Source organism: Cetorhinus maximus, chromosome 5 (assembly GCF_964194155.1).
Source record: "Cetorhinus maximus chromosome 5, sCetMax3.hap1.1, whole genome shotgun sequence".
NCBI lineage: Eukaryota > Metazoa > Chordata > Chondrichthyes > Lamniformes > Cetorhinidae > Cetorhinus > Cetorhinus maximus.
This window is the reverse complement of record NC_135883.1, coordinates 170,837,392-170,862,958: the sequence shown is the minus strand read 5'-3', so window position 1 is coordinate 170,862,958 and position 25,567 is coordinate 170,837,392. Positions and strand designations below refer to the sequence as shown.

Here is a 25,567-nt window from a genome sequence, read left to right as displayed (position 1 = left end):
CCCCCGCCATGCTGCCACCTCCTCCACAAGGGCAGCAAGGCAGTCTTCGGAAAACCGAGGGGCACATTGGCCCCCCACTGGCCTACCCTGCACCTGGCCCACACCCTGCAGCCTGCCTTCCTACTCTGGCCTTCCCTCTACATTGGCCTGCTGTGCAGACCCCCTGCGGTACCACCTGTAGCTGGCCATTGTGAACAGCCTAAAGGAGGCTGCCTGGCCTTTGTTTATACAGACTGCCGGGTTGCCATTGGACCGGGCGGTCTGTACACGCCCGCCACAAATTTAAGACTCCCGCTCTCCACAGGAGTGGAAATGTGCTGGGCGGGCCTTAATTGGCCCGCCCGCACAAAATGGCGTCACGGCCTGCGTCAGCTTCAGCTTTGCCCACCCACCTAACGGAAAATTTAGGCCATAGAGTTAAAAGTTAGCAGTTCATACTTCTTTCATTTGCCACTGGTTACAGACAATTTGTTTAACAAACAGTTATTTACTTGTTAAGTTTACAAACCTGGTGTTTGTATTCTATTAACCTAACTTAAACAGTTAGGTGAATTGGGCAATTTGGTGGTCTAATCAAACTTTTCACGTTTGTCATGGCTTGGGGAGCAGTGGGGCTTGATATTACAGTGAGCTACCCCCAGTGAGTCATGACAACATTAAGGAAGAATAGCTAAGCAAAGTGTAGGCCCATAATATACTGTTAGAATCATATATTTCAAAACTATTTTTTTTCTTTTAAAATTGGAAAGACATTTGGAAGGCATTACCTGGTCACTTGGATGCTGACCTGAAGTTTTAAAAAAAATATCATAAGTTCACCTTGGAACTGCCAACAGGCATGCCTTTTCCAAGAAATCTCCTGACAGGCATGGTACTTGAGGGGGAAGAGCCATTTGTTTATTTTGAATTTATGGGGAAAAACTTGGTAAAGGCAAAGGCTAGTGATTTACAGGAAATCACATGACAGAGACAAGCTTTAAGTTTTGAACCTGTTGGTTTTGAACTCAGTCTTTTGATTGGAAAATCTCACTGTCGTGAGGGGCAGGAGGACCTGACCATTGTTTTCTTATGTTTTTATGTTCACTGGATACAGGTCAGGTGTTGGAGGTTTGGAGGTCTGCTAATGTTGTACCTTTGTTAGATAGACCGAATGAATACAGGGTAGTCAGTCTGATCTCAGTAGTGGGCAAATTATTGGAGTCAATTCTGAGGGACAGGATAAACTGTCACTTAGAAAAGCATGGATTAATCCGGGAAAGTTGGCATAGATTTGTTAAGGGAAGTAAAAAGGACAATTGATGAGGTTAGTGCAATTGATGTTGTGTACATGGATTTTAGCAAGGTGTTTGACAAGGTCCCACATGGCAGACTGGTTAAAAAATGAAAAGCCCATGGGATCCAGTGGAATATAGCAAGTTGGATACAAAATTGGCCCAGTGGCAGGAAACAAAGGATAATTGTTGGTGGATGTTTTCATGACTGGAAGGCTGTTTCCATTGGGGTTCTGCATGGTTCAGTACTAGGTCCGCTGATTTTGTGGTATGTATTGATGATTTGGATGTAAATGTAGGCAAATGATCAAGAAGTTTGCAGATGACATAAAAAATTGGTCACGCAGTAGATTGTAAGGAGTATTGCTCTAGACTGCAGGAAGATACCATTGGACTGGTCAGGTGGGCAAAAATGTGGCAAAGGTAATTCAACCCAGAGAAGTGTGAGGTGATACATTTGTGGAGGTCAAGCAAGGAAAAGGATTACACAATAAATGGGAGGTGTAGATGAAGTGAGAGACATTGGAGTGAATGTCCACAGATCCCTGAAGGTAGCAGAACAGAGTTGATAAAGGTGTTTCCAAAGGCATTTGGAACCCTTTCATTTATCAACCGAGACACAGAATATAAAAGCAGGGAGGTTATGCTAGATCTATATAAAACATTAATTAGGCCACAACTTGAGTATTGTCTGCATTTCTGGTCACCTCATTGCAGAAAGGATGAAATTGTATTAGAGTACAGTGGAAATTTAAGAGGATGTTACCAGGACTGGAAAATCAATGCCTGAACACATAGTGGCCAAGTTCGCTCTGAACAAACGAAAAAATAATTAAAAATTAATCGCAATCGGGTAGGCAGCTTAAAAACTCATCAAAAGCCAGGACTCAATGCCTCCAAGACCCAAGAACATTGCGCTAAAGCAGGGAAGACTCTAACCAGACAATCCAAGCAGCCATTGGTGAATAAATTTAAACACAGAGATTGCAAATGCCATTACTGTGGGAGCCCACCAAAACAGGCAAGCACAGGAAAATCCTTTGTGCAGAAGCTTACAAAGGCACTATCCTAGTTTTTTTGGAAATCTATCAAAGCTGAACCTGCAATTTAAAAATTGTAACCATGGATCAGAAATCCACTCTTCCAGACCAATTTGGACTTATCCAAGGCCCAGAACAATAACAAAAATTGTAGAACGAGATTCCTTAGATGCATAAAAATACAGTAGTTAAACAAGTTAACTCACTGCTTTATTCAGTAAGCCCGATAGCTTAAAATTTGATGAAGTTTTAAAATTATTTGATGCTTATTTTAACCTCAGAAATAACAAAATCCTTGAAAGGGCTAAATTTAATAAACATGTCCAGGAACCAGGGAAACCTGTCAAGTCCATTATTAAGTTGTGTAGAATGGCTGAAGGCTGTGATTATGATGACCTGAAATCTGAGCTAATTAGGGATTGAACAGTTGAAGGAGTGGCAGATGACGCATTCTCAGATGTGCTTCAAGCAAAGGAAGCTCTAACAGATCCATATTAAGGGGAGAAAGCAAACCAGGGCATAACAGTAAGCCCCATGTTCCATTAGTGAAACAGCATAAAAACAGGGACACTCCAGGCCAAGGGAAGCAATACTCTGACCAGCAGAGCAACCAAAAGGCATGATTGATGTCCAGCATTTTTAGTCCAATGCTTTCAATGCAACTGGATTGAACAATTTGGGAAGTTTGACAAAGCCAAAACATCAAAATGCACAGAAGATCCCAAGAGGATTCAAAAGGTTGAGACATCACACCAGGTGGACACACAGCCATGCTTCTTGGAAAAGGTCAAAAACCCTGGATTTTTGTTGTAGAACGTGGACATTTCGGTTAATGGCTATCTCACAAACTTTAAATTGGACACAGGAGCCAGCATTACAGTCCTATCAGACAGAGAACCATAGCTGGTAAACCTACAACACACCTGTGCAGACTAGGAGGCATCAAACTCTTGGTGAAAGGTACTTCTCAGGTGACACTCGGGTGCAAAGACAAAAGAATCCGAGAGACCCTCTGCGTGGTCCACAACAAGACTGATCAGTGCGCAGCTGAAAAGCCTATGTTGACCTTAACCTTTCACAAAAAATTGACGAGGCAACCAAAAAGGCCTGGCTCCAGGTGTAAAAAAGGAGTTCCTGAAGCTGTTTACAGGCTTGGGATGATTGGATAACACATACAAAATCACACTAAGGGAGGATGCTAAACCCATGTGCCTGTTCACACCACAAAAGGTTTCCTACCCACTCATGAACCAAGTGCAGCAGCAGCTGGATGAGATAACAAACGAAACCAACCGCATGGTGTTCTGGGATGGTCCCAGTCCCAAAATCAAACAGGTCCACCCGTATTTGCGTCAACTTGACACAGCTCCATAAAGCCATAACCAGAGAAGCTTACCCGATGTCCTCAGTGGACAAAAGCCTCACTAAACTCTAATATGGTGTTTTCAAAACTCGATGCCAACAGTGGCTTTTGGTAACTTCCCCTAGACAAATAGTCCAGTTGCTGACCACATTCATTACCCCCTTTGCCATATTCTGTTTCAACTCTTTGGCATATTCTGTTTCAACTGGCTGCCATTTGGAATCACATCAGCATCAGAAATATTTCAATGTACAATGTGTCGTCTGCCATATGAACGATGTTTTAGTTTATGACACAACAGTGGAAACAAAAGACTCACAGCAGTCCTACAAGGCAGAGGTAGATAGTTTCTTGACTAACAAGGTTATTGGGGGTAGGCAGAATGTGGAGTTGAGGCCATAATCAGATCAGCCATGATCTTATTCAACAACACAACAGGTTCAAGGGGCCAAATGGCCTACTCCTTTTCTTAATTCATATGTCCGTATGCATATAGAACACCTGCAGAAAGCAGGGCTGACGCAGAATGAGAAATGAGTTCTCCAAGAAATCAATTTGGTTCCTGGGACACACCATCACCAATAAAGGCATCACTGTGGATCCACAGAAAGCAAAAGCTACCACCACATTCTCAACTCCAATACCGGGCCTCCAGAGATTCTTGGGGGTGATGAATCAATTGACATAATTCTTACCTAATCTGGCACACTTCACAGTACCTTTGAGACATCTACATAAGAAAGACCAAGGGATACACATCAAGGGAAAACATACACTCACATTAAAGCGATGCTGCTCTCAACTGACATGCTGGCCCATTATGTCCCATCCCTGCCCACCCCCATAACAGTGGATTCTTCAACCACAGGCCTTAGAGCGGTCCTATTTCAAGAGCAACTGGATGGAAGTCGCTGAGCAGTGTACTATGCTTCCAGAGGACTGTCGAACACAGAGACAAGGTACACCATCGTCAAAAAGCAAGCCCTTTCAGTCACGTGGATGTGCGAGAAATTTTCAGGCTATATCATTGGCCTAAAGGTCCATTTTTTTCCCTATTCATTCATGGGATGTGGGCATTTCTGGCTAGGCCAGTATTTATTACCCTCCCCTGATTGCCCTTGAGAAGGTGTTGGTGAGTTGCCTTCTTGAACCATTGCAGTCCATATGATGTAGGTACATCTGCAGTGATCTTAGGGAGGGAACAGTCTATAAGCCGCTGGGCTGTTTGCTAGATATGAAGGAACAGGCAAAGATGCCTCAGAATCCAAAGATTCCGTCTATGCCTCATGACGTTGACCTATGAGATGGTATGCATCCAGGGCAAAGCCAAATAATGGCAGACACACTTTCCAGGGCCACAGTGGACCTTCCAAATAACAGGATGTCAATCTGATCGATTGAAGCATTCACCCAGTTGACAAGGAGATACCTGCCGGCAACTGCAAGTAAACTCCAACAGATTTGCCAGAAACAAACACGAGATGAGAAGTGTGCCCACATCTGCCGTTACTCTCAACAAGTTGGCCACAACGGAGGCAAAGTGATGGTACCATGAAAGCTTGGCTTGAACAACAAAAATACTTCACTGTCATTGGTGATCTCCTGGTCTGCACTGAGTTGCTGGTCATCCCAGTTTCCCTTTGGCCCCAAAGGAGGTTCCCCCAACTTCCCCGACACCAGGTTGCCTAGTAAAATCTGCCGAGCTACTCACTTGGCATGGTCCTCTCCCTGCCACAGATAAAATAGTCATTAATTAGTCACTCAAGAACTTTAATAGGCCCAAGGGCAGGCAAGCTGCCTTATGCCTCCGCTGTCCCCCCCACATAAAATGGGAGGCAGACTAGGGCCCCCGGCTAGGGGGCAGCTGCTTCTTTCAAGCCCACCACTTTCAAACCTGCCAGCAGAGTATCAAAAGTCTGTCCTGGAGTTCATGTTCCTCCTACTGATAACACTCCTTACACATTTAGTTGTCCAGGGCATGAAAAGCATCTTAAAAACTTACAACATGACACAGTATGTGCATTCAACGGGACTGAGGTGCTTCGCCCCGACTTTTTTTATATCGCTATCTAAACTTAAAGGAAATAAACTTAAGACTTTTTGCTGGTGCGGACATACAAACACTCACCCACACCTTACGAGTTACCTTCTGGTCCCTTACCTGCAGGTTATCTGATTGAGGCCTATTCTTCAGGACTTGCTACTTAAATTTCCTGCAGTTTTCCTTCTCTGCCCAAGAACTCTCTCAATCTGTGCTCCCTTACCTCCTGGCGCTCTGATTGAAGACTGCTTTTATTAAAGAAATAACTGAAATAAAGAAATAATTACTTGAGTATTGCTGAAAAAAGAGTCATATTGAAGCTTTTCATCTTCTACTCATCAGGACACTATGCAAGAATACCAATATAAGGGGAAAACAACAATTTATTCTCTATGAGACGAGAGTGCTGATTGGTTGGCAAGTGGACTCTGGTAGAGGTGTTACCATGGAGAATGCACCAGTGATAGTGACTTACAGTTAACTGCCAAGCATTATTTGAAATTTAAACCAGACAGCTTGACTCTGATTGGTCAAGGCATTGCCCTGAGGAAATAATTACTGTATACTCACTGAACTCTGTGAGCTCTTCCTCCATATTCACTATGATGTCACTGCTGATATCATTTTATCAGAATTGTCATGAAGCTAACATAGTTTTCATAATATTATTGTGGGGCATTGTACAGTAGGCTTATGTTTGTGTGTGTGTGTGGATGGCTGTGTCTGGTGGCTGATTTAATTGAATTAGAGCCAGATACACAGCAAGTTGAAATTATCAAAAGCATTAAGTGTAAAAAGGGTATTTGAAATGCTAATGAGTGAGCTAGGGTAAAGTCTCAGCAGATAGGGTGTGAATAAAATTTGTATTTTAAGGTAAGTGGAGAGGTGTTTGGTTTTCAAAGAGACATGGTAAAGATTTCCAACTGACAGGATAAGTAGGGCAACGTTATTATGTTTATTTTTCCCAAAAGGAAAAGGCCATATTGACAACATGAAAGATTTTTATGGTGTGAGAAAAGTAAATTACAAAGACATATGGAAACAACGGGATTTACAGATTGAAGAGGAAGGAATATATTTAAAGAAAGATGGAAGGTTGTATCAGGAGTGGCCGTGTAAGATCTAAAAGATACAACATGCGAAACGGACTTGGGGAAAACAGCCTCTAGCCACTTTGCAGAAGTCTACTGTTCCATTAAGCAAAGTTGTGTTAAAAGCCTAGTGGAATTCCACTATCGAGTAGGTGCTGTTGTAACCTTGCTGGATTGCTTCTCTACATTTAAAATCTATTTTGGACTGTTGCCTTAAAGGGGGTATGTAGTTGGGAGTCAGGTTAATTAGGAATTTTGGGATTTGTTATAATATTAAGTAATGATGTGACTGTAATATTTCGTATCTGCTTTAATTCTTTTCTTTTGCTAATAAATGTTTTAATTTAATTTTTAAAATTTCTAAAGGTGTGAGTAGACTCGTTACTTCTGAATTCAATGCACAAACCTTCTCATAATAAATACAAATTGCAGAACCGTTGTGATAGCATGGCCAAGTTTCCCTGTGGATTTGGTCATCCAGGTAAATAGTGCCTGCCATATCAAACAGAATTCTCAGAATTCTCTAGATGCTGGATGGCTGTGCATTGACTGACAATTTTCACACCCACCCCTTTTTAAACATGGGTAGCACCTCCTGTGCCAACTGGCCTTTTGGAAGCAAATAGCTGTTGTCATTGCTATTCCACATTCCTGCTCTGTTATACAGGGCTGCATCTCCTGAACTGCCTAAGATCAGGTGCTTTAAATGAGAGAAAACCAAAGCACTAATTTCTGTCTTGCAGGACATATAACAATTTAATATTAAGAATTATTTGGCAAGTTGGGCTTATATGGTCATGGTATAGAGCTGATCTTGTGGTATCAGGAGCAGCAATACACTGAACCTATGCTGCTGGTCCTGATGTGCAAGTATGCAATGTAATTGCCCAGGAAGATTAAACTTCTAATCAGTTATTTTGCACCGGGACTCTCCGCCAATATCTCTTACACAGAGCCCAATGTCGGAGCCTCGGGCCAGTTACATGCTACTTTTATTTTATTCATTCAAGGGATGTGAGCATCGCTGGCTGGGCAAGCATTTATTGCCCATCCCCAAATGCCCTTGAGATGGTGGTGAGCTGCCAACTTGAATCGCTGCAGACTATGTGGTGTAGGTACACTCACAGTGCTGTTAGGGAGGGAGTTCCAGGATTTTGACCCAGCAGTGAAGGAAAGGCAATATATTTCCAAGCTGGGATGATGAGTGGCTTGGAGGGCAACTCCCAGGCGGTGGTGTTGCCATGTGTCAGCTGCCTTTGTCCTTCTAGATGATAATGGTCATGGGTTGGAAGGTGTTATCCAAGGAGCCTTGGTGAGTTCCAGGAGTGCATCTTGTAGATGGTACACACTGCTGCTACTGTGCATCGGTGGTGGAAGGAGTGAATGTTTGTGGATGGAGTATCAATCAAGCGGGCTTCTTTGTCCTGGTTGGTGTCAAACGTCTTGTGTTGTTGGAGCTGCACTCATCCAGGTAAGTGGAGAGTGTTCCATCACACTCTTGACTTTGAGTCTTGTAGATGGTGTACAGGTTTTGGGGAGTCAGGTGCTGAGTTACTTGCCGTAGGAGTCCTAGCCTCTGATCAACTGATGTGTCACAGTATTTATATGGCTAGTCCAGTTCAGTTTCTGGTCAATGGTAACCCCCAGGATGTTGATAATAGGGGATTCAACAATGGTAATGGCATTGAATGTCAAGGGGTGATGGTTAGATTCTCTCTTGTTGGAGATGTTCATTGCCTGGCACTTGTGTGGTGCGAATGTTACTTGCCACTTGTCAGCCCAAGCCTGGATATTGTCCATGGCTTGCTGCATTTGGTAATGGCCTGTTTAAGTGTCTGTGGAGTCGCAAATGGTGCTGAACATTGTACAATCATCAGCGAACACCCCTACTTCTGACCTTATGATGGAAGGAAGGTCATTGATGAAGCAGCTGAAAATGGTTGGGCCTAGGACACTATCCTGAGGAACTCTTGCAGTGATGTCCAGGAACTGAGATGAGTGATCTCCAACAACCACAATATCTTCCTTTGTGCTAGGTATGACTCAAACCAGTGTAGAGTTCTCTCCCTTATTCCCATTACTCCAGCTTTGCTAGGGCTGCCTGATGCCACACTTGGTCAAATGCTGCCTTGATGTCAAGGGAGTCACTCTCATCTCACCTCTGGAGTTCAGGTCTTTAGTCCATACAAATAGCCGTTTGTAGTACAGAACCTGAGTATTGCTTAAAAAAGATATATTGTCGAATCTTTTTATTCTGCACTCGTTATGACTATCACAAGAATATCAATGTCAGGGGAAGTAACAACTTTATACTATATGCGGCAAGTTCCATTGCACAGGCTTGGAGTACTATTGCCAGAATTTTGTCAGGGCCCATGGCCTTTACAGTATTGAGTGCCTTCAGCCGTTTCTTGATCTCATGTGGAGTGAATTGAATTGGCTGAAGACTGGCACCTGTGATGCTGGGTACCTCCAGAGGAGGCCAAGATAGATCATCCAATTGGCACTTCTGGCTGAAGATTGTTGCAAATACTTCAGCCTTTTCTTTTGCACTGCTGTGCTGGGCTCCCCATCATTGACGATGGGGATATTTGTAGAACCTGCTCCTCCAGTGATTTGTTTAACTGTCTAGCACCATTCAAGACTGGGTGTGGCGGGATGTGGCATGAGCATAGATCTGATCCGTTGATTGTGGAATCACTTCGCTCTTTCTGTCACTTTCTGCGGATGCTGTTTGACATGCAAATAATACTGTGTTGTAGCTTCAGCAGGTTGACGCTTCATTTTTAAGTATGCTTGGCGCTGTTCCTGGCATGCCCTCCTTCTCTCTTCATTGAACCAGAGTTGATCCCTGCCGTGATGGTAATGGTAGAATGGGGGATAAACTGGGCCATGAAGTTACAGATTGTATTCGAGTACAATTCTGCTGCTGCTGATGGCCCACAATGCCGCATGGTTGCCCAGTCTTGAGTTGCTAGATCTGTTCAAAATCTATCCCTTTTCACACTGTGGTAGTGCTACACAACATAGAGGTTATCTTCAACGTGAAGATGGGACTTCATCTCCACAATGACTGTGCAGTGGTCACTCCGACCGATACTGTCATGGACAGATGCATCTGTGGCAGGCAGGTTGGTGAGTGTGAGGTCAAGTATGTTTTTCCCTCTTGTTGGTTCCCTCCCCACCTGTCGCAGACCCAGTCTTTTAGAACTCGGCCACCTTGGTCTGTTGTGGTGCTTCCGAACCACTCTTGGTGGTGGACATTGAAGACCCCACCCAGAGTACATTCTGCAGCCTTGCCACCCTCAATTCTCCACCCAAGTGGTGTTCTACATGCCTGAGTGCTGATTCATCAGCTCAAAGGGGATGGTATATGATAATCAGAGGGACGCTTCTTTGCCCATGTTTGCCTGTTGCTGTGAGACTTCATGGGGTCCAGACTCGATGCTGAGGTCTCCCAGAGAAACTCCCTCCCGACTGTATACTACTGTGCCACCACCTCTGCTGGGTATGTCCTGCCAGTAGGACAGGACATACCATGGGATGGTAATGTCCGGCACAAGCCCCCAGACGTTCGCAAGGAAGACTTTTTAGGGTTGACGGGACTGAGTTTGCCATTGTCGTTTCCAGTGCCTGGGTTGATGTCAACTGAGTAGCTTGCTAGGCCATTTAAGAGTCAACCATGTTGCTGTGTAAGGATGGCAGATTCCCTTCCCTAAAGGGCATTATGAACCAGATAGATTTTTATGACAATCAACAATGGTTTCATGATCATTAGACTTAATTCCAGGCATTTATTGCATTCAAATTCAACCATCTTCTGTGGTGGGATTTGAACCTGGGTTCCCAGAGCTTTACCCTGAGTTTCTGGATTACTCATCCAGTGACAATACCACTACGCCATTGCCTCCCCCTATTTACCTGGATACTTACCCTAGAATTGTTGGACTGTTTAATCTCTGACGTAACTCAGTGATTAACAGAACATCCCATACCAGCAACCTTCCCGAGCTCCCCTTTCCCTGGCCAACTATCCAACCCCCACCTGACAACCCACCCCTCTCAAACACTACTAAGCACACCCCACACACAGCTAAGCCACACCCCCATCCCAATTACCCAATCCACCTCCCAAGCATCCAACTACCCACCTTCGAGCCAACTGCCCAGCCGGCCGACCCGACTACCCACCCCAACAAGCTCAGCTACCCACCCGCCAACCCGACTACCCTCTCCCATTCCACGCACCCTGCCCTTACTCTCCCACCCAATCACCCGCCCACTTACTCACCTACTAACTCACCCACTCACACCCACCCACACACTAACCCCAGCGAAAGACTTGAGATTTAAAAAGTTACCTGAACATGGCAGCTGATGTTGTACATAAGGGGGTTGTTGTGTCCTCTGCGCTGCTCCACTTTGCTAGTGTTCACCGTGGATGGCATGCTGATCCATTGCTGCTGCAGCCGGGACAGGAAGACCATGCTGGAAGTGTGAAATGTGCAATATGGTCAGCGTATAATGATCTCCGCAGTCAGCACAGTGATGTGCACAGTCACTGTTGATGGGAAGATCGGGCCAATTATTTCAATGAAGGGAAAAAACAAATTTAAAACTGACAATTAACCCATCATGGGTTGAGTATATTAATAATCAAGCAATTATACGTGGCCTGTGAAGGGAATGGGCTTTATCCTCTTTGTTCTCTTACAATTGTGCTGTAATTTTAAAGAATTTGTTTTAACCTCTCATAATATTTTATTTATTATTTGAATGCTACATATTTTGCTCCATCCTGATCAACTAGTTTGCCCCTTTTGGGAAACAATACTAAATTATTCAGAACTGATCCTGCTCCACCAGTGCAAAGAGTGCTGAGAAACCTAATTTACATTTTTGGCTAAGTAACATGGGCAGTGCAGGTGCAGCCCCAAGGTATTTCCAGGTCTAGCTTCTACATTTTTCAAGTACTATTTTTGCATTTATTTGCTGCCATTCATATATTGGTTATTATAAATTACTTTCTTCTTTTGATGGTGGGCAGAAAACATGTCCTTCATGAATAACACACAGTAGGAAGATTCACATGGTTAGCGCCCTATCTTCAAAACGTCAGTGGTGACTTCAAGAGCTGTCATGCTCATTGTGACTTGAGTTTATTCCCATCTTAAAAAACAATTCCACTCAAAGGGACAATATAATTATTTTAATTATGTGCCTTATTTAAAAAGTATTATCTTTGTATGTATCATAGTTATTAAATAATCCAACTTCCAGGTCACCATGACAAGAGGTGTTCCAAATTTGATAAATACCATTCAAATGATCCACAATGTGTCTCGGTACTACAACACCTCACAACAGATGACCTCCCTCTTTATTAAGGTAGGTACTTTGATTATAAATTTGTACTTGGAATCTATCTGCATATTGGTAGCTGTGCTGTAATATTGTACGTTATCAACCTTAGATCACAAACCAAATGGTTACAGCCTGCAAAGAATATATCACTGAAGATGGTGCTGCTCGTGTGTGGGACCAGGATTCTGAAATTGTTATTAATAAAATGCAGGTAAAACTTTCTATATTACACAGTATTACATACTATTTAATCACTGAAACAGACAATTCACCCAACTGATGTTTATAGTCCACACAAGCCCATCCCACCCTTCCTCATTCAGTCTTATATCCTTCTCTTCCATTGACCCTCGTGTTTAGGCCCAGGCTTCCCCTTAAATGCGTCAATGCTAATCACCTGTGGTGATTTTAAACAGAATTCTCTTTAATTCCCTATTAGATTTATTCGTGACTATATTGTAATTATGGACCCTGATCTGGCTCCTCCACCTCCCCCCAACTAGCCCCTCCTGATTACCACCCTGACTACCCCTTCAAACTCCCAACTAACCCCCACCCCTTGACTACAGCCCCCGACTATCTCCTCATCTCCCAACTACCTCCCCACTCCCTCAACTCCCCCACTCTCGACTACACCGACCTGACTACCCACCACTCTCCTGACTACTCCCCAACCCTGACTACTCCCCAACCCTGACTGCAGCCATCTGACTACCCCTCCACTCTCCCAAATACCCCCCATAACCAACTACACCCCCGACCACCTCCCAACTCCCCTGACAACTCCCCCAACCCCCAATTCCCCCGCCTGACCACCTCCAGACTACTCCCCCTAGCCACACACCCCACCCACGACTACACTTCCCTCCACATGACTGTCCTCCCCACCCCTCCAATGACCACTCCTGAACACCAGACCCCCCACCACTGACCACCCCTCATTGATCACCACCTGACACCTCCCCACTGACAAACTGACCACCTCGACTGACCAATCCCATCGACCACCCAACCGCTTCCCCCCCCGACCACCCGACATCCAACTTTCAATCCTACCCACTTACCTTGTGTACTTATCTTCTCCCTGGCTTCGCAAAGTGGCTTGACCTGTAAACCTACCTGATTTATGGCAGCTAGAGCTATCAAAAGAGGGGCATGGCTTCCTTACCTCCGACTCAGCTGCCCTCAATCAAGGAACCTGCTGCACTACACTGTTCTTGCCTGACCTGAGTCGGAAGCTTGAGCAAGAAAGGAGCAGCCTCATTTCCAGGTGAGTATGTAGGAGTGAAGTGGCAACCCGACTGTGATTGCCACTTCATGGAAGTTTCAGGCCAAGGTAAACTATAATGACTGAATGCATTGGATAAAGATTTTGGGGGAGGTGTATCATAAGGGTTTGGCACATATAGGGTTAATATGGGACTGAGTACACTACCGCCCATACAGTGATATAAGAGAGCACATGGTCTGCACCCAGCGGTCAGTCTAGTGTTAGACAGAGCCGTGTGTACCAGCAAGCATGGAGACAGCTCCTAGCTTGTACCCTTTACTGTATATTTGTAAATGGTTCTAAGAATCAATAACAACTTAATGTTAGCCTATGTATGACTGTGATGATTTCTTCAGACCTCACTGTATCCAACACCCTATAACATGCGTGGCCAGCACCCACTGAAACCATCACATTGCAAAAATATAATCTATTTTAGGATTGTGAAATTAAAACAGAAAGTTGCTGCCTCTGCGTTTGCTGTGCTGTTAAGGATGGTAAGTGGATTCCCAATGCTGCCAACTATAAGAAATGCAAGATTTTGTAAGATGGTTATGTTTTAAAATATTTATTTTATTTTGAAGTGAGATAGAATGTCCTGATTAGATGGGTGGTGAGATCATGCTGAACACTGCTTGGAAACAGGGCCAAATTATTTTGTTATCATAATAGGCCAAAAGCTATTGAAAATCAAACGAAGTGTTTCACACTTTGATATCAAAGAGGGACACCTGGTCTTTTTGGACAGAGACTTAGACCCAGAGAGGGGGACAGCATCAGCTGCTACTGTGAGAAGCAGTGGAAAAGACTGTTGTTGTGTTTGTCACCAAGCAGAATACTGGAGTTGGGGGGATGGTGGGTAGGGTGAGGAGGTGGTGCAGGAAAATTGTTCCCTGTTCAAAGAGACAAGACTTGTGGACAGTCAAGGACCAAGAAGTTGCCAGAGGGTGCCTTGCTGCTGGAAGTCCATTTGGGGATACAAGAAGACTGAGAGAAATGACTTTCTAAAGGACACTGGAAGACTTAGCAGGGAGCTTGCTGAAACACTGGGAGAATTTTGGATTTGAACCCGCAGGCGCAATTTTGTCAATGGCATGCCAAGAGGTGCACAGTCAGAGAGGGTAGACTTTGGCCTGAGTGAGACAGAGATCAAGTGAGTATATTTGGGAATTTGGTTCATAGTGGGAATTCAACTGCATAGGAGGAAAGAGGTGCTTTAGTTAAGGTTTACTCCAAGAAGTAAAGTGTGCTGAGTGGGGAGTTCAGTAAAGGGTGGGGAGGAGGTGCTTTTTCTTCTATTCTTTCAGCCTTCAGTATTTGATTTCCACTCTTTGGTGCAGCAGAAGGACCAGGTAAACTAGTAACTGGTATTATTTGTTTTATCAATATTGTAAGTACTGTATTGTTTTATCAGTATTGTAAGGTTCACTGGCAGTGCCAAAACCTATTGGGTGGTGTAGGCTTTATTAATTATAACTAATTAACAATTATTAATTAAGTAACACATATTGGAAATGGCAGGCCAGGTGGTGATGTGCTGCGATTGCAGGATGTGGGAGCTCCTGGATAACATTGTGATCCAGGGCAAACACGTCTGCAGTAAGTGTTTGCGGCTGCGGGAACTTGGGCTCTGAGTTATTAAGCTGGAGGCTGAGCTACAGGCACTGCAGCATATTAGGGAGGGGTAAATTTAGCTGGACATTTTATTGTAGGGTCAAAAACCCTTAGAATAGAGTCTTCTGATTTGATTAGTGGTCAGGGACAGGAGGGTGTGACTGCAAGTGAGGCAGGTAAGAGAACCCAGAGGGCAGGAATGCAGGTTTCTCAGCCCTTGCAATTGTCCAACAGGTTTGAGGATTTTCAGCTTGTTTGGATGAGGGAGGGGGCCTGCAGGCTGGATAAGCTAACTGACCATGGCATCTTGGTACAAGAGGCCATTCAAGCAGGGGAGTTACAAGGAATGTAGTGGTAGTAGGGGACAGTATAGTCAGAGGGATTGACACCGTTCTCTGCAGCAAAGAGCATGAGTCCAGATGGCTGTGTCGCCTGCCTGGTGTCAGGGTTCAGGACATTTGCTCAGGGCTGGAGAGGAACTTGCATTGGGAAGGGGAGAACCCAGTCGTTATGGTCCATGTTGGTACCAATGACATAGGCAGGACAAAGAAGAAGGTTCTGCATAGTATGAGGATCTTGGCACCGAATTAAGAAGCAGAACCTCAAAAGGTCTCAAATCACTGGATTATTACCTCAGCCATGTGCAAATTGGCATAGGGCAGATCAGATTAGGGAGATGAATGCGTGCCTCAAAGACTAGTGGGAGAAGTGGGTTCCGGTTCATGGGGCTTTCACACCAATATTGAGGAAAGTGGGATCTGTACTGTTGGGACGGTCTACTGCTGAACCATACTGGGACCGATGTTTTTGCAAGCTACATAACTAGGGAAGTAGAGAGTGTTTTAAACCAAGTATTGTGGGCAAGGGTACAAATTTAGGAAGACATGGTAAATCAAAGAGCAGAGACAAGGCAAAGGAAAGAGAAAGGTATTATAACAGGAAGTGAAAAACAGACCATGATAGGAAAGGATAGAGAGTACAAATCTAACAGTAAATGAACAGATGAATTTAGAGGTTATAAAAAGGATAAAAGGATCAAACTGAAAGCTGTGTATCTGAATGCAAGAAGCATTTGAAACGAAACAGATGAACTGAAAGCGCACATAGAAATAAATTTTATAGCCATAATAGAGTCGTGGCTGCAGAAGGACATAGATTGGGACCTGAACATTAAAGGGTATAAGACATTTAGGAAGGACAGGAAGCAAGGAAAAGGTGGAGGGGTGGCTCTGTTAGTTAATGCTGGTATTAGCACAATAGAGAGGGATGACCTAAGTTCAGGAGGCCAGGATGTGGAAACGGTTTGGGTAGAGATGCGAAATGGTAAAGGCACAAAGTCACTTGTGAAAGTCTTGTACAGGCCTCCTAATAGTAACCATATGGTAGGATGGAGTGTAAAGGAAGAAATAATGGGAGCTTGTCAGAAGGGCACGACGATAATCATGGGAGACTAACCTACATATAGGCTGGAAAAGTCAGATGGGAAAAAAGTAGCCTAGACGAGGAGTTCATAGAATGTTTTTGGGGTAGTTTCTTAGAACAGCATGTTCTGGAGCCAACCAGAGAGCAGGCTGTACTAGGTCTGGTATTGTGCAATGAGATGGAATTAATTAATGACCTCAATGAAGGCGCCCCTAGGTAGCAGCAACCATAATATGATTGAATTTTACGTTCAGTTTGAGGGAGAGAGGAGTGGGTCCGACACTATGGTTTTAATCTTAAAATAAGGGCAATAATGAGGGCACGAAAGCAAAGCTGGCTAAAGTGAATTGGTAAATTAAGTTAAGGGATAGGTCAATAGAGATGCAGTTGCAAACATTTAAGGCGATATTTCAGGATACACAGAATAGATGCATTCCAACGAGAAAGAAAAAGTCCAAGGGGTGGACACACCATCCATGGTTAACTAGAGAGGTTAAAGACAGTATGAAACTTAAAGAAAAAGTATATAATTGTGCAAAGATAGGTGGAAGGCCAGAAGTTTGCTGTTCCTTATATTCTATCCAAAGGATAACTAAAAGATTAATAAAGAGGGAAACATTAGAGTACGAGAGAAAGCTAGCCAGAAATATAAAAAAAGATAGTAAGAGTTTCTACAAATATTTTAAAAAGAAACAAAGTTAACAAAGTTTGCATTGGTCCTATAGAAAGTGAGTCAGGAGAATTGATAATGGAAGACAAGGAAATGGCAGATGAATTGAACAGGTATTTTGCATCAGTCTTTACAATAGAGGATACAAGTAACATCCCAGAGGCAGCTGTAAATCAGGAAATGGAAGCTAGAGAGGAACTCGGGAAAATTACAATCACCAGAGAAGTGCTACTGAGTAAATTGTTGGAGCTGCGGGCTGACAAGTGCCTGGGTCCTGATGGTCTTCATCCTAGGGTCTTAAAGGAAGTGGCTAGCTAGATAGTTGATGCATTAGAACCATAGAAAAGTTACAACGCAGAAGGAAGTCATTCGGCCCATCTTGTCCATGCCAGCCTGAGGACACCCAGGTGCCCTTTCTAATCCCATCTTCCTGCACCTAGCCCATAGCCCTGCAGCTTACAGCACTTTAGCAGATCCAGGTACTTTTTAAAAGAGTTTAAAGTTTTAAACTCCACCACCAATTTGGGCAGTGAATTCTAGACACCCACTACCCTCTGTGTAAAAAAGTTCTTCCTCATGTTCCCCCTACACCTTCTGCCAGTTATCTTGAATCTATGTCCCCTGGTTCTAGAATTCTCCATCAAGGGAAACAATTTTATCCTGTCCACTCTATCTATTCCCCTCATAATTTTGTACACCTCAATTAAGTCACCTCTCAGCCTTCTTTGTTCTAAGGAAAATAACCCCAACCTATCCAATCTCTCCTCGTAGCTACACTTTTCTAACCCTGGCAACATTTTGGTAAACCTCCTCTGCACTCTCTCCAGAGCTATTACGTCCTTCCTGTAATGTGGTGACCAGAACTGCGCACAATACTCCAGTTGTGGCCTCACCAGTGTTTTATACAATTCCAACATTATATCCTTACTTTTATATTCTATACCTCTGTCAATGAAGGAGAGCATTCCATATGCTTTCTTTACAACCTTATCTACTTGAACTGCTGCCTTCAGGGACCTGTGTATTTGTACGCCAAGATCCCTCACTTCACCTACCCCTCTTAGTATATTCCCATTTATTGTGTGATCACTGTAACTGTTTGACCTCCCTAAATGTATGACCTCACACTTCTCTATGTTAAAATCCATCTGCCACTTTACCACCCACTCCACCAACCCATCTATATCGTTTTGGAGATTATGGCTATCCTCTACACTATCCACTACTCGGCCAATCTTTGTGTCATCTGCAAATTTCTCAATCGTGCCCCCCATGTTCATGTCCAAATCGTTAATATATAACACAAACAGCAAGGGTCCCAACACCGAGCCCTGTGGAACACCACTTGAGACAACTTTCCATTCGCAAAGGCATCCATCGACCATTACCCTTTGTTTCCTTTTACAAAGCCAACCTTTTATCCAGTTTGCCACATTACCCTGAATCCCATGGCTTTTACTTTCCTGACCAATCTGCCATGTGGGACCTTGTCAAATGCCTTGCTAAAATCCATGTACACAACATCCACTGCACTACCTCCATCAACCCTTCTTGTCACTTCCTCAAAGAATTCAATCAAATTTGTGAGGCAAGACCTTCCTTTAACAAATCCATGCTGACCATCCCTGACTAGTCCATGCCTTTCCACATTTCTGCCAAGGCACTACACTTTTTTCCACGAGACCCCCCTGTCCCTGCCATCAATATCCTCATGGCAGAGCATTGACTGAGAACTGCCTTTCCTGCCAATGGCAATAGAAGACCCTACCATCTGACCAAGGCAGCCTAGACTGACGTCATAGAGAAGGTGAGCAACCATGGGGGCCCAGGACAGATTCTGGGTCCATTGCAGGAAAAGGGTCAACGACCTGCTCTGATTTGCTAGGATAAGCATTTTCAACAGGGATCTCTTCTGCAGTTATCAATAATTAATATTATGCGAGTGGGCTGCTAAGCCAGAAGAGTAAATGTGCGATCAGCCTTAGTGCCACAAGGTAAATTAAGTGAAAACACGTGGAAGCTTGGCTTTTGTGTGCTTTTTGATCAATGTGTGACTAACAAGACTGATGGGCTTGCATACAAACAAGGGGGATTAGATATCACATGATAAGTCACTAACTCTGCGCTTTGTCATGGACGACAAACAGACACATAATGCCTGTGAGGAGGAGGAGTTCCTGACCTCAGGCTCTTGACAGTTGCTGAGGAAGAGGTGATGGAGATCACTGGCAAGGAGGGAGCGCGGCCTGTGGCAGACAGCAAGGCTGACCCTGCCAAGCATAAGGAGAAAGAAGCAACCATGCTGGTGATGGCATATGGGCTCACAGAAGGCACTCAAAATGTGGTTTGTTCAAATTGTGATGATTCTTATTGTCATGGACCCCTTGAAAGGTGTTTCATCCATAAACAATGTATTTTTGTGTGTTTATATTTTCTTACCTGTGGGAGTGAGAAATTCAATTTAAAATAACCCAGTAAAAAGCCTTTTTACTTAAAAAAAGCAAAGGGTTAGTTTATTTCACACTATTGCTCTGGAAGTTACTTATGGTAATGTTACCAACAAATCCAGACACAAAGATTAGTTACAGATGAAGATAAAACGATACTTATGAAAATTGAATAAATTCAATCTTTGTTTGTTGCAGGCCTGGTAGTTTTTGAAGCTGAAATGTTGTATTGTTTGAAGTTAAGGTTTTGAGGTTGGAGGATTGTCTCTGTAGTGGCGATGGCTTCCACAGTTGACTTTCCAGAGGTGCTTTCACAGGTAGCTTTGTAGATGGAATCAGGTTTGCACGGAGAGAAGGCTCCTTTCTACTTGTTCTGCAGATGTGACTCTTTTCAAACTGCCTGGTTACCTAGAGCAGAAGCCGTGGCTGTTTCTGGATGTCCCTCCCTTTCACCCTGGGTTGAAGCTTCTTTCAAGACAATTCAAGACGGAACTGAAACTAAAGGTTGAATTCTCCTGCTGTATCTTTAGTAGAGAGCCAACATGGCTGCTGTATCATGTAATCTTGTCATAAGCCAAATCATCTTCCAACTAAGGCAAGTGGTAACCCCATTTAGCAATCAAAGTCTCCTTATCAGTTGCAATATTCAAAAGCGGACAAGGCTTTCAGGGAAGGCCATTGTCTGTTTGAGAGCTTGTTGTATTTCAAAAGTCTTTTCATGTCTGAGTATGTCTGCTTGTAATCCAAACGGATCCTTCCAGAAGCTTGACATCACTTGACTTTACAACTGCAATGTTATGTGGCAGGCATCTTAAAGATCAACAGTATCCCTTTTAAAGAGGGCATAAAGGTTTTTTAAAAATTTGTTACATTCTCATGTCTGCTCGAGATGACATTGTGACTGTTTATTCTTTACTACAAGTCATCTCCATCCAGAGACTATGCCGCAGCCATGGCAGGAGCCCCAAGACACCACCTCTGGGGGTGAAAAAGACAAAGGCCAAGAGGATGCACCATCACCTGCCTCATCAGCAACTTCTGCCAGCACTGTTACACCCATGCGGCCCGCAAAGGGTTTGCATTTAAATTTGGGAGCATAATCTGGTGAGCACAGCACAGACACATCCCACGAATTGAGGGTGCCTGTAACAGCCAGGTCCACAGACGATTGTAGGACTGCTGGGAACCAAGCCTCTGCTGATCCCCACGCTGATTATGGGCCTCTGGTCGTGGCCACAAGAAGCCTGCTGGATATACCGCAGAGGTTACAGGAAAATAGTAGATTTGCACAGAACCCATTTTAGCTATGTGTTCTGCCATGCCTCAGACATTTGGGCACATGGCTTCATCCATGGAGAAGGTCACGATTGCCATGGAGAGCCACACCAAGCATTTGAGCCATAAGTACTCTGACCTGCATTCCATTGCTCTAGCCATTGGCTCAGTGTAGCAGTGGCTAGGAAAGAGGGTAAAGACTCTTTACGACCTCCTTCCAGGAGACCTTCCCCTCCGAGAGATTGGGAGGTACCTTTGTACACCAAGACGGAGGAGGAGCATATGTCATCTGCCCAGGACACTCAGGATACCCCCAGGGTTTGCAGCCTCTCATCTTCCCCTCTGCCATTGACCCAATAGCTCCACAGGCGAGGCCAAGGGGAATGTCCCTGCAGGGGACCCTCAGTAGACTGGAATCCAAAAGGCCCCTCTAGAGGACCCCCAACACTGTCATACAAGGCAATGGATCATCACACTGAGCAGACTATCTCTACTTCAGCTGCTAATGTCAGGGTTTTCCCAGAATATGGGGTAGGCCATTTAGGACTGAGATGGGGAGGAATTTATTTACTCAGAGTGGTGAATCTTTGGAATTCTCTACCCCAGAGGACTGTGGAGGCTCAGTTATTGAGTCTCTTCAAGACAAAGATCAGTACATTTCTAGACATTAAAGACATCAAGGGACATGAGGGATATGGACATAGTGCAGGAAAATGGCTTTGAGATAGAAGATCAGTCATGATCGAGTTGAATGGCAGAATCAAATGGTCTACTCCTATATACCTATATTCCTAACCATCTCCCCTTGAAATTCAATGGCATTATCATGACTGAATCTCCTTCCAGCAACATCCTAGGGGTTATCATTGACCAGAAACTGACTGGACCAGCCATATAAATGCTGTGGTTACAGTAGCAGCTGCGAGGCTGGGAATTCTGCAGTGAGTAACTCGTCTCCTGACTTCCCAAAGTCTACAAGGTACGAGTTAGAAGTGTGATAGAACACTCCATTTGCTTGGATGAACACAGCTCCAATAACACCTAAGAAGCTCAACATCATCCACTTGACTAGCACCCCATTCACCATTCTAAACATTCAATCCCACACAGTTGCAGCAGTGTGTACCATCTACAAGATGAACTTCAGCAACTCACCAAGACTCCTGGAGCAGCACCTTCCAAACCTGCGATCTCTACCATCAGATCAGCCATGATCTTATTAAATGGCGGATCAGGTTTGAGGGGCCGAATGGCTTATTTCTGCTCCTTATTCATGACTTCATATGTTTCGGGGGTGGAACCTCCAAGTCCGTTGGTCCTAAATTTTGCCGCAAGGAGGCCAGCTGCATTGAGTTGGTGGCCTCCACATGCGGCGGGGGCTGATCCGCTGCAGGAAGAATGCCAACAGGCCATCTAAATTGCCACCAATTGGGGCTTTAATTGTTTAAGTTGCCTGCCCACTGTAAGAGTAGGCTCTGGTATATAAAGGGTTAATGTGGGACTGAGTACAGTACTGCCCACAGTGGTGTAAGAAGACATGACCCAGAGCCAGGGTCAGTCTAGAGATGGACGCAGTTGGGCAAAGACCTAGACTGGAGTCAACTCCATTCCTATACCCTCTACTGTAATATGTACATAGTTTTGAGATGTTAATAAAGACTTGCTGTTAACATACTCTTGACTATGAAGCAAGATTCTTCACGGTGGCAGCATTGGGATCAAAACCCTTATCCTCACAAGAATGCTGAGAAACTAAGTAAAAGGACACCTTCAATGGATTCTGCATTGAACCTAACTCCCAACTGAAGCCAAAGACGCTGAGAAAACTCACCAGAAGAAAAATAATAAAGAATAGATTCCGGAGACAGAAGAGCCTGGAAGCAAACAAGAAAGGTGGAAGTTTTACTCAAGCAGAAGACTCCACTGCAACTTCCTTGGAAATCCTGCTTCAGCAAGCAAAGCTCGCAGCTTGCAAGGGTGAGATAAAATCTTTAGTCCTGAGAAACCCATTCAGTCAGAAGCACTGTTTGAAAGCAACCTGTTGCTAAACCCAGTCTCAGACTCCGAGTCTCAACATGTGGCTCCCAAATCCAGTAAAATAAAAAAAAAAAATCATTAATAATTAGTTTCATTCATTCAGGGTACCTCATGAGTGCACAAGTTCAGAAACAACAAGCCTGCAGTTCATTTCCAAGAGTCCTGGCTCATTACGCGATACCATTGAATGAATTAAGTTGGCAGTCAGCCGACCTTAACTGCCATTGTGGTCCCTTTTTCTACAGGCAGAAGCATGCTGCCACTATTTTGAAAGGTCCACCAAAAACAACAATCACAGGCAGATTTTATTTAACAGTAATTGGCAACACCATCTTGGAAGCCTGTAATCTCTTAAAAGTGTGGTTACAAGTTTAAAAATAAAGAAAAAGATTGTTTTTCAATTCCACACTTCTGCCTCCACTAGGATTCACCAATGGCCCAGACCATCACAAAATTGGAATCTTGGAGGAGATGATTTTTAAGATGTAGCAATGCTGCAGGTCTAAATAAACATATTGGAGGCAGAACAAAATTAGTATACTTCTTTACCCGATTGGGCCAATAGTAGACAACATCATTGCACAATAAGTTATTGATGAATTATCTGCCAAATTTGATGATGTTTTGAAATCTTTTAACATCTGTTTCAACTTGAGATCCAATAAAATACTGAAGAGAGCTAAATTTAATGAGAGTCCAGCTCCCTGGGGAACCTGTTGATTCCTTCATTGACGATCTCTGTAGGATGGCAGAAGGATGTGAATATGGCGATTTATAGTACGAGCTCATCCAAGACAGAACAAGTGGGTGTTGCAGGCAATTCAGACGCTGACCTCCTACAAGCTAAAGGGTCTTACCCTCAACAATGCTATACAGCTAGCTGAACTGTCTGAGCTATGTGAATGTGGTTCTTCATTTTGGAATGCTGATATCCTGGTAAAAGGTCATCTAACAAATTTTAAATTAGATTCAGATGCTAGTGTGACAGTCCTGTCAGATGAGGAACCATCACTCCAAAGCCTTTGGATTCGAATGACAGACGCTCCACTGTATGGAGCAGAGAGAGTCCGGCTCCCAGTCCTCGGCGTGATCCTTGAACCATTGAGGTATGGTGACAAACAAATCTTTGAGCTGATGTATGTCGTCCGCAATCAGCCTCTCTTTCTTCTGAGCAGAGATGCCTGCATAGCCCTCAATCTTCGTCAGCTGGCGGAAGATGCCAAGACTACGACAGTTGTTAGCCAACAAGATCAGCATGGCCCTGAGTCAAACACCAAAGAGTATTCAGACTGATTTCATCTGTGATCACTTTTCTTTTCGTGGAACAGGTTTGTCCATCATCATTCCAGATCCTGGAAAGTCCCCAATGGTCAGACCAACCTATCGGACACAAGATTACCATTGCAGCTCCAGTGGAAGTGGTACCTGTCTGAGGAACGTCTACCTTGAGCTATGATGATGTTACAATCAGTAGACACACCAATCACTGTGCACACACAGCAACTTCCAGCCAACGTTCCAAAACCACAAGGGATGCTGGAACCTGGTAGCAGTTGCGCACCATCAAAAACAGAAAGCAGAGGTGAGCATGCTGCTTAATCTTCCTCTTGCCACAGGAACACTCTTCTTCATCATTGGAGAGCTTCCAGGTGGCCTAAATGGGAAAAGAGAAAACACTGCCAAGCAGATGAATACAATTTTCATCAACTGCGTAAGACGTGATCAAGCATTACAACAACCATACACTGCCAAATCAGCTAGACCAACCATGCGTGGTTAACTTCAAGCAATGAAAGAAACACATGTAAACTATACCCAAACAGTGGTCCTACCTTGCAGCCAACGACAAGAACAAGCAACACTAGAGCCTATCACTCTCTCAACAGAATGGAAAACAAAATGTGGAAGGGTTAGAAGGCCTCCAGACCGCCTGAACTGCTAACTTCGAGGGCTTGAAGGGGGTAGATGGGCTAGCGAAAATGTTGTTCATGTTGTTAATGTTAATACTGTAATAGCAAAATTACTGGAATTGCATTAAGGTTGTAATACTAAGGTTGATGCACAAGACTTATAACGATGTGAGACTTGGAAGTAAACTAAAGTAACTATATCCAGGGGATAAAGACTTGGGGGCGGTGTAGTAGTAGGGTCTGGTACATAAAGGGTTAATGTGGGACTGAGTGCAGTACTACACCAGTGATGTAAGGATTCACATGACCCAGAGCCAGAGTCAGTCTAGAGATGGTCAGAGTTGGGTAAAGACCTAGACTAGAGTCAGCTCCATACCTGTACCATCTTCTGTAAATATGTACATAGTTATGAGCTGTTATTAAAAATTTGTTGTTAACATTGTCTAGACTACAAAGCCTACTTCATGGCATCTAAAGCAGGATTCTTCATCCACTGCCTTGCAGCGGGCAGCTAATTGTCATTCCTGCCCTCTCCTGGGAAATCTTTCCAGTGGTGACAATGTGTCAGCAACGTCCCAATTTGACTCCCTAGTATTTTATTATTTTCCCTGCCCCACTGTGACTCCAAGCCTACCACCCAGGGTCAGGAAAATAGTTAAGTCAATCAGTTAATGAGAAATACTTGTGCTAGATAAATCTGGATCCATCTGTTGAAAATGGATAGGCTATATCAGAGCTGAGACCAATGGGCA

At 44.0% G+C, this 25,567-nt stretch overlaps 1 protein-coding gene across 1 annotated transcript in view; it reads left to right on the top strand.

Annotated features, from left to right (window-relative positions):
* The window catches only part of LOC144681152 (dynein axonemal heavy chain 8-like), a 1,929,890-nt gene that overhangs the window by 220,220 nt on the left and 1,684,103 nt on the right, over positions 1–25,567 (top strand). The window contains exons 9-10 of the mRNA XM_078542879.1: positions 12,087–12,194; positions 12,280–12,381. Coding sequence (XP_078399005.1) covers positions 12,087–12,194; positions 12,280–12,381 — 210 coding nt within the window. The remainder of the gene's footprint in view (positions 1–12,086; positions 12,195–12,279; positions 12,382–25,567) is intronic.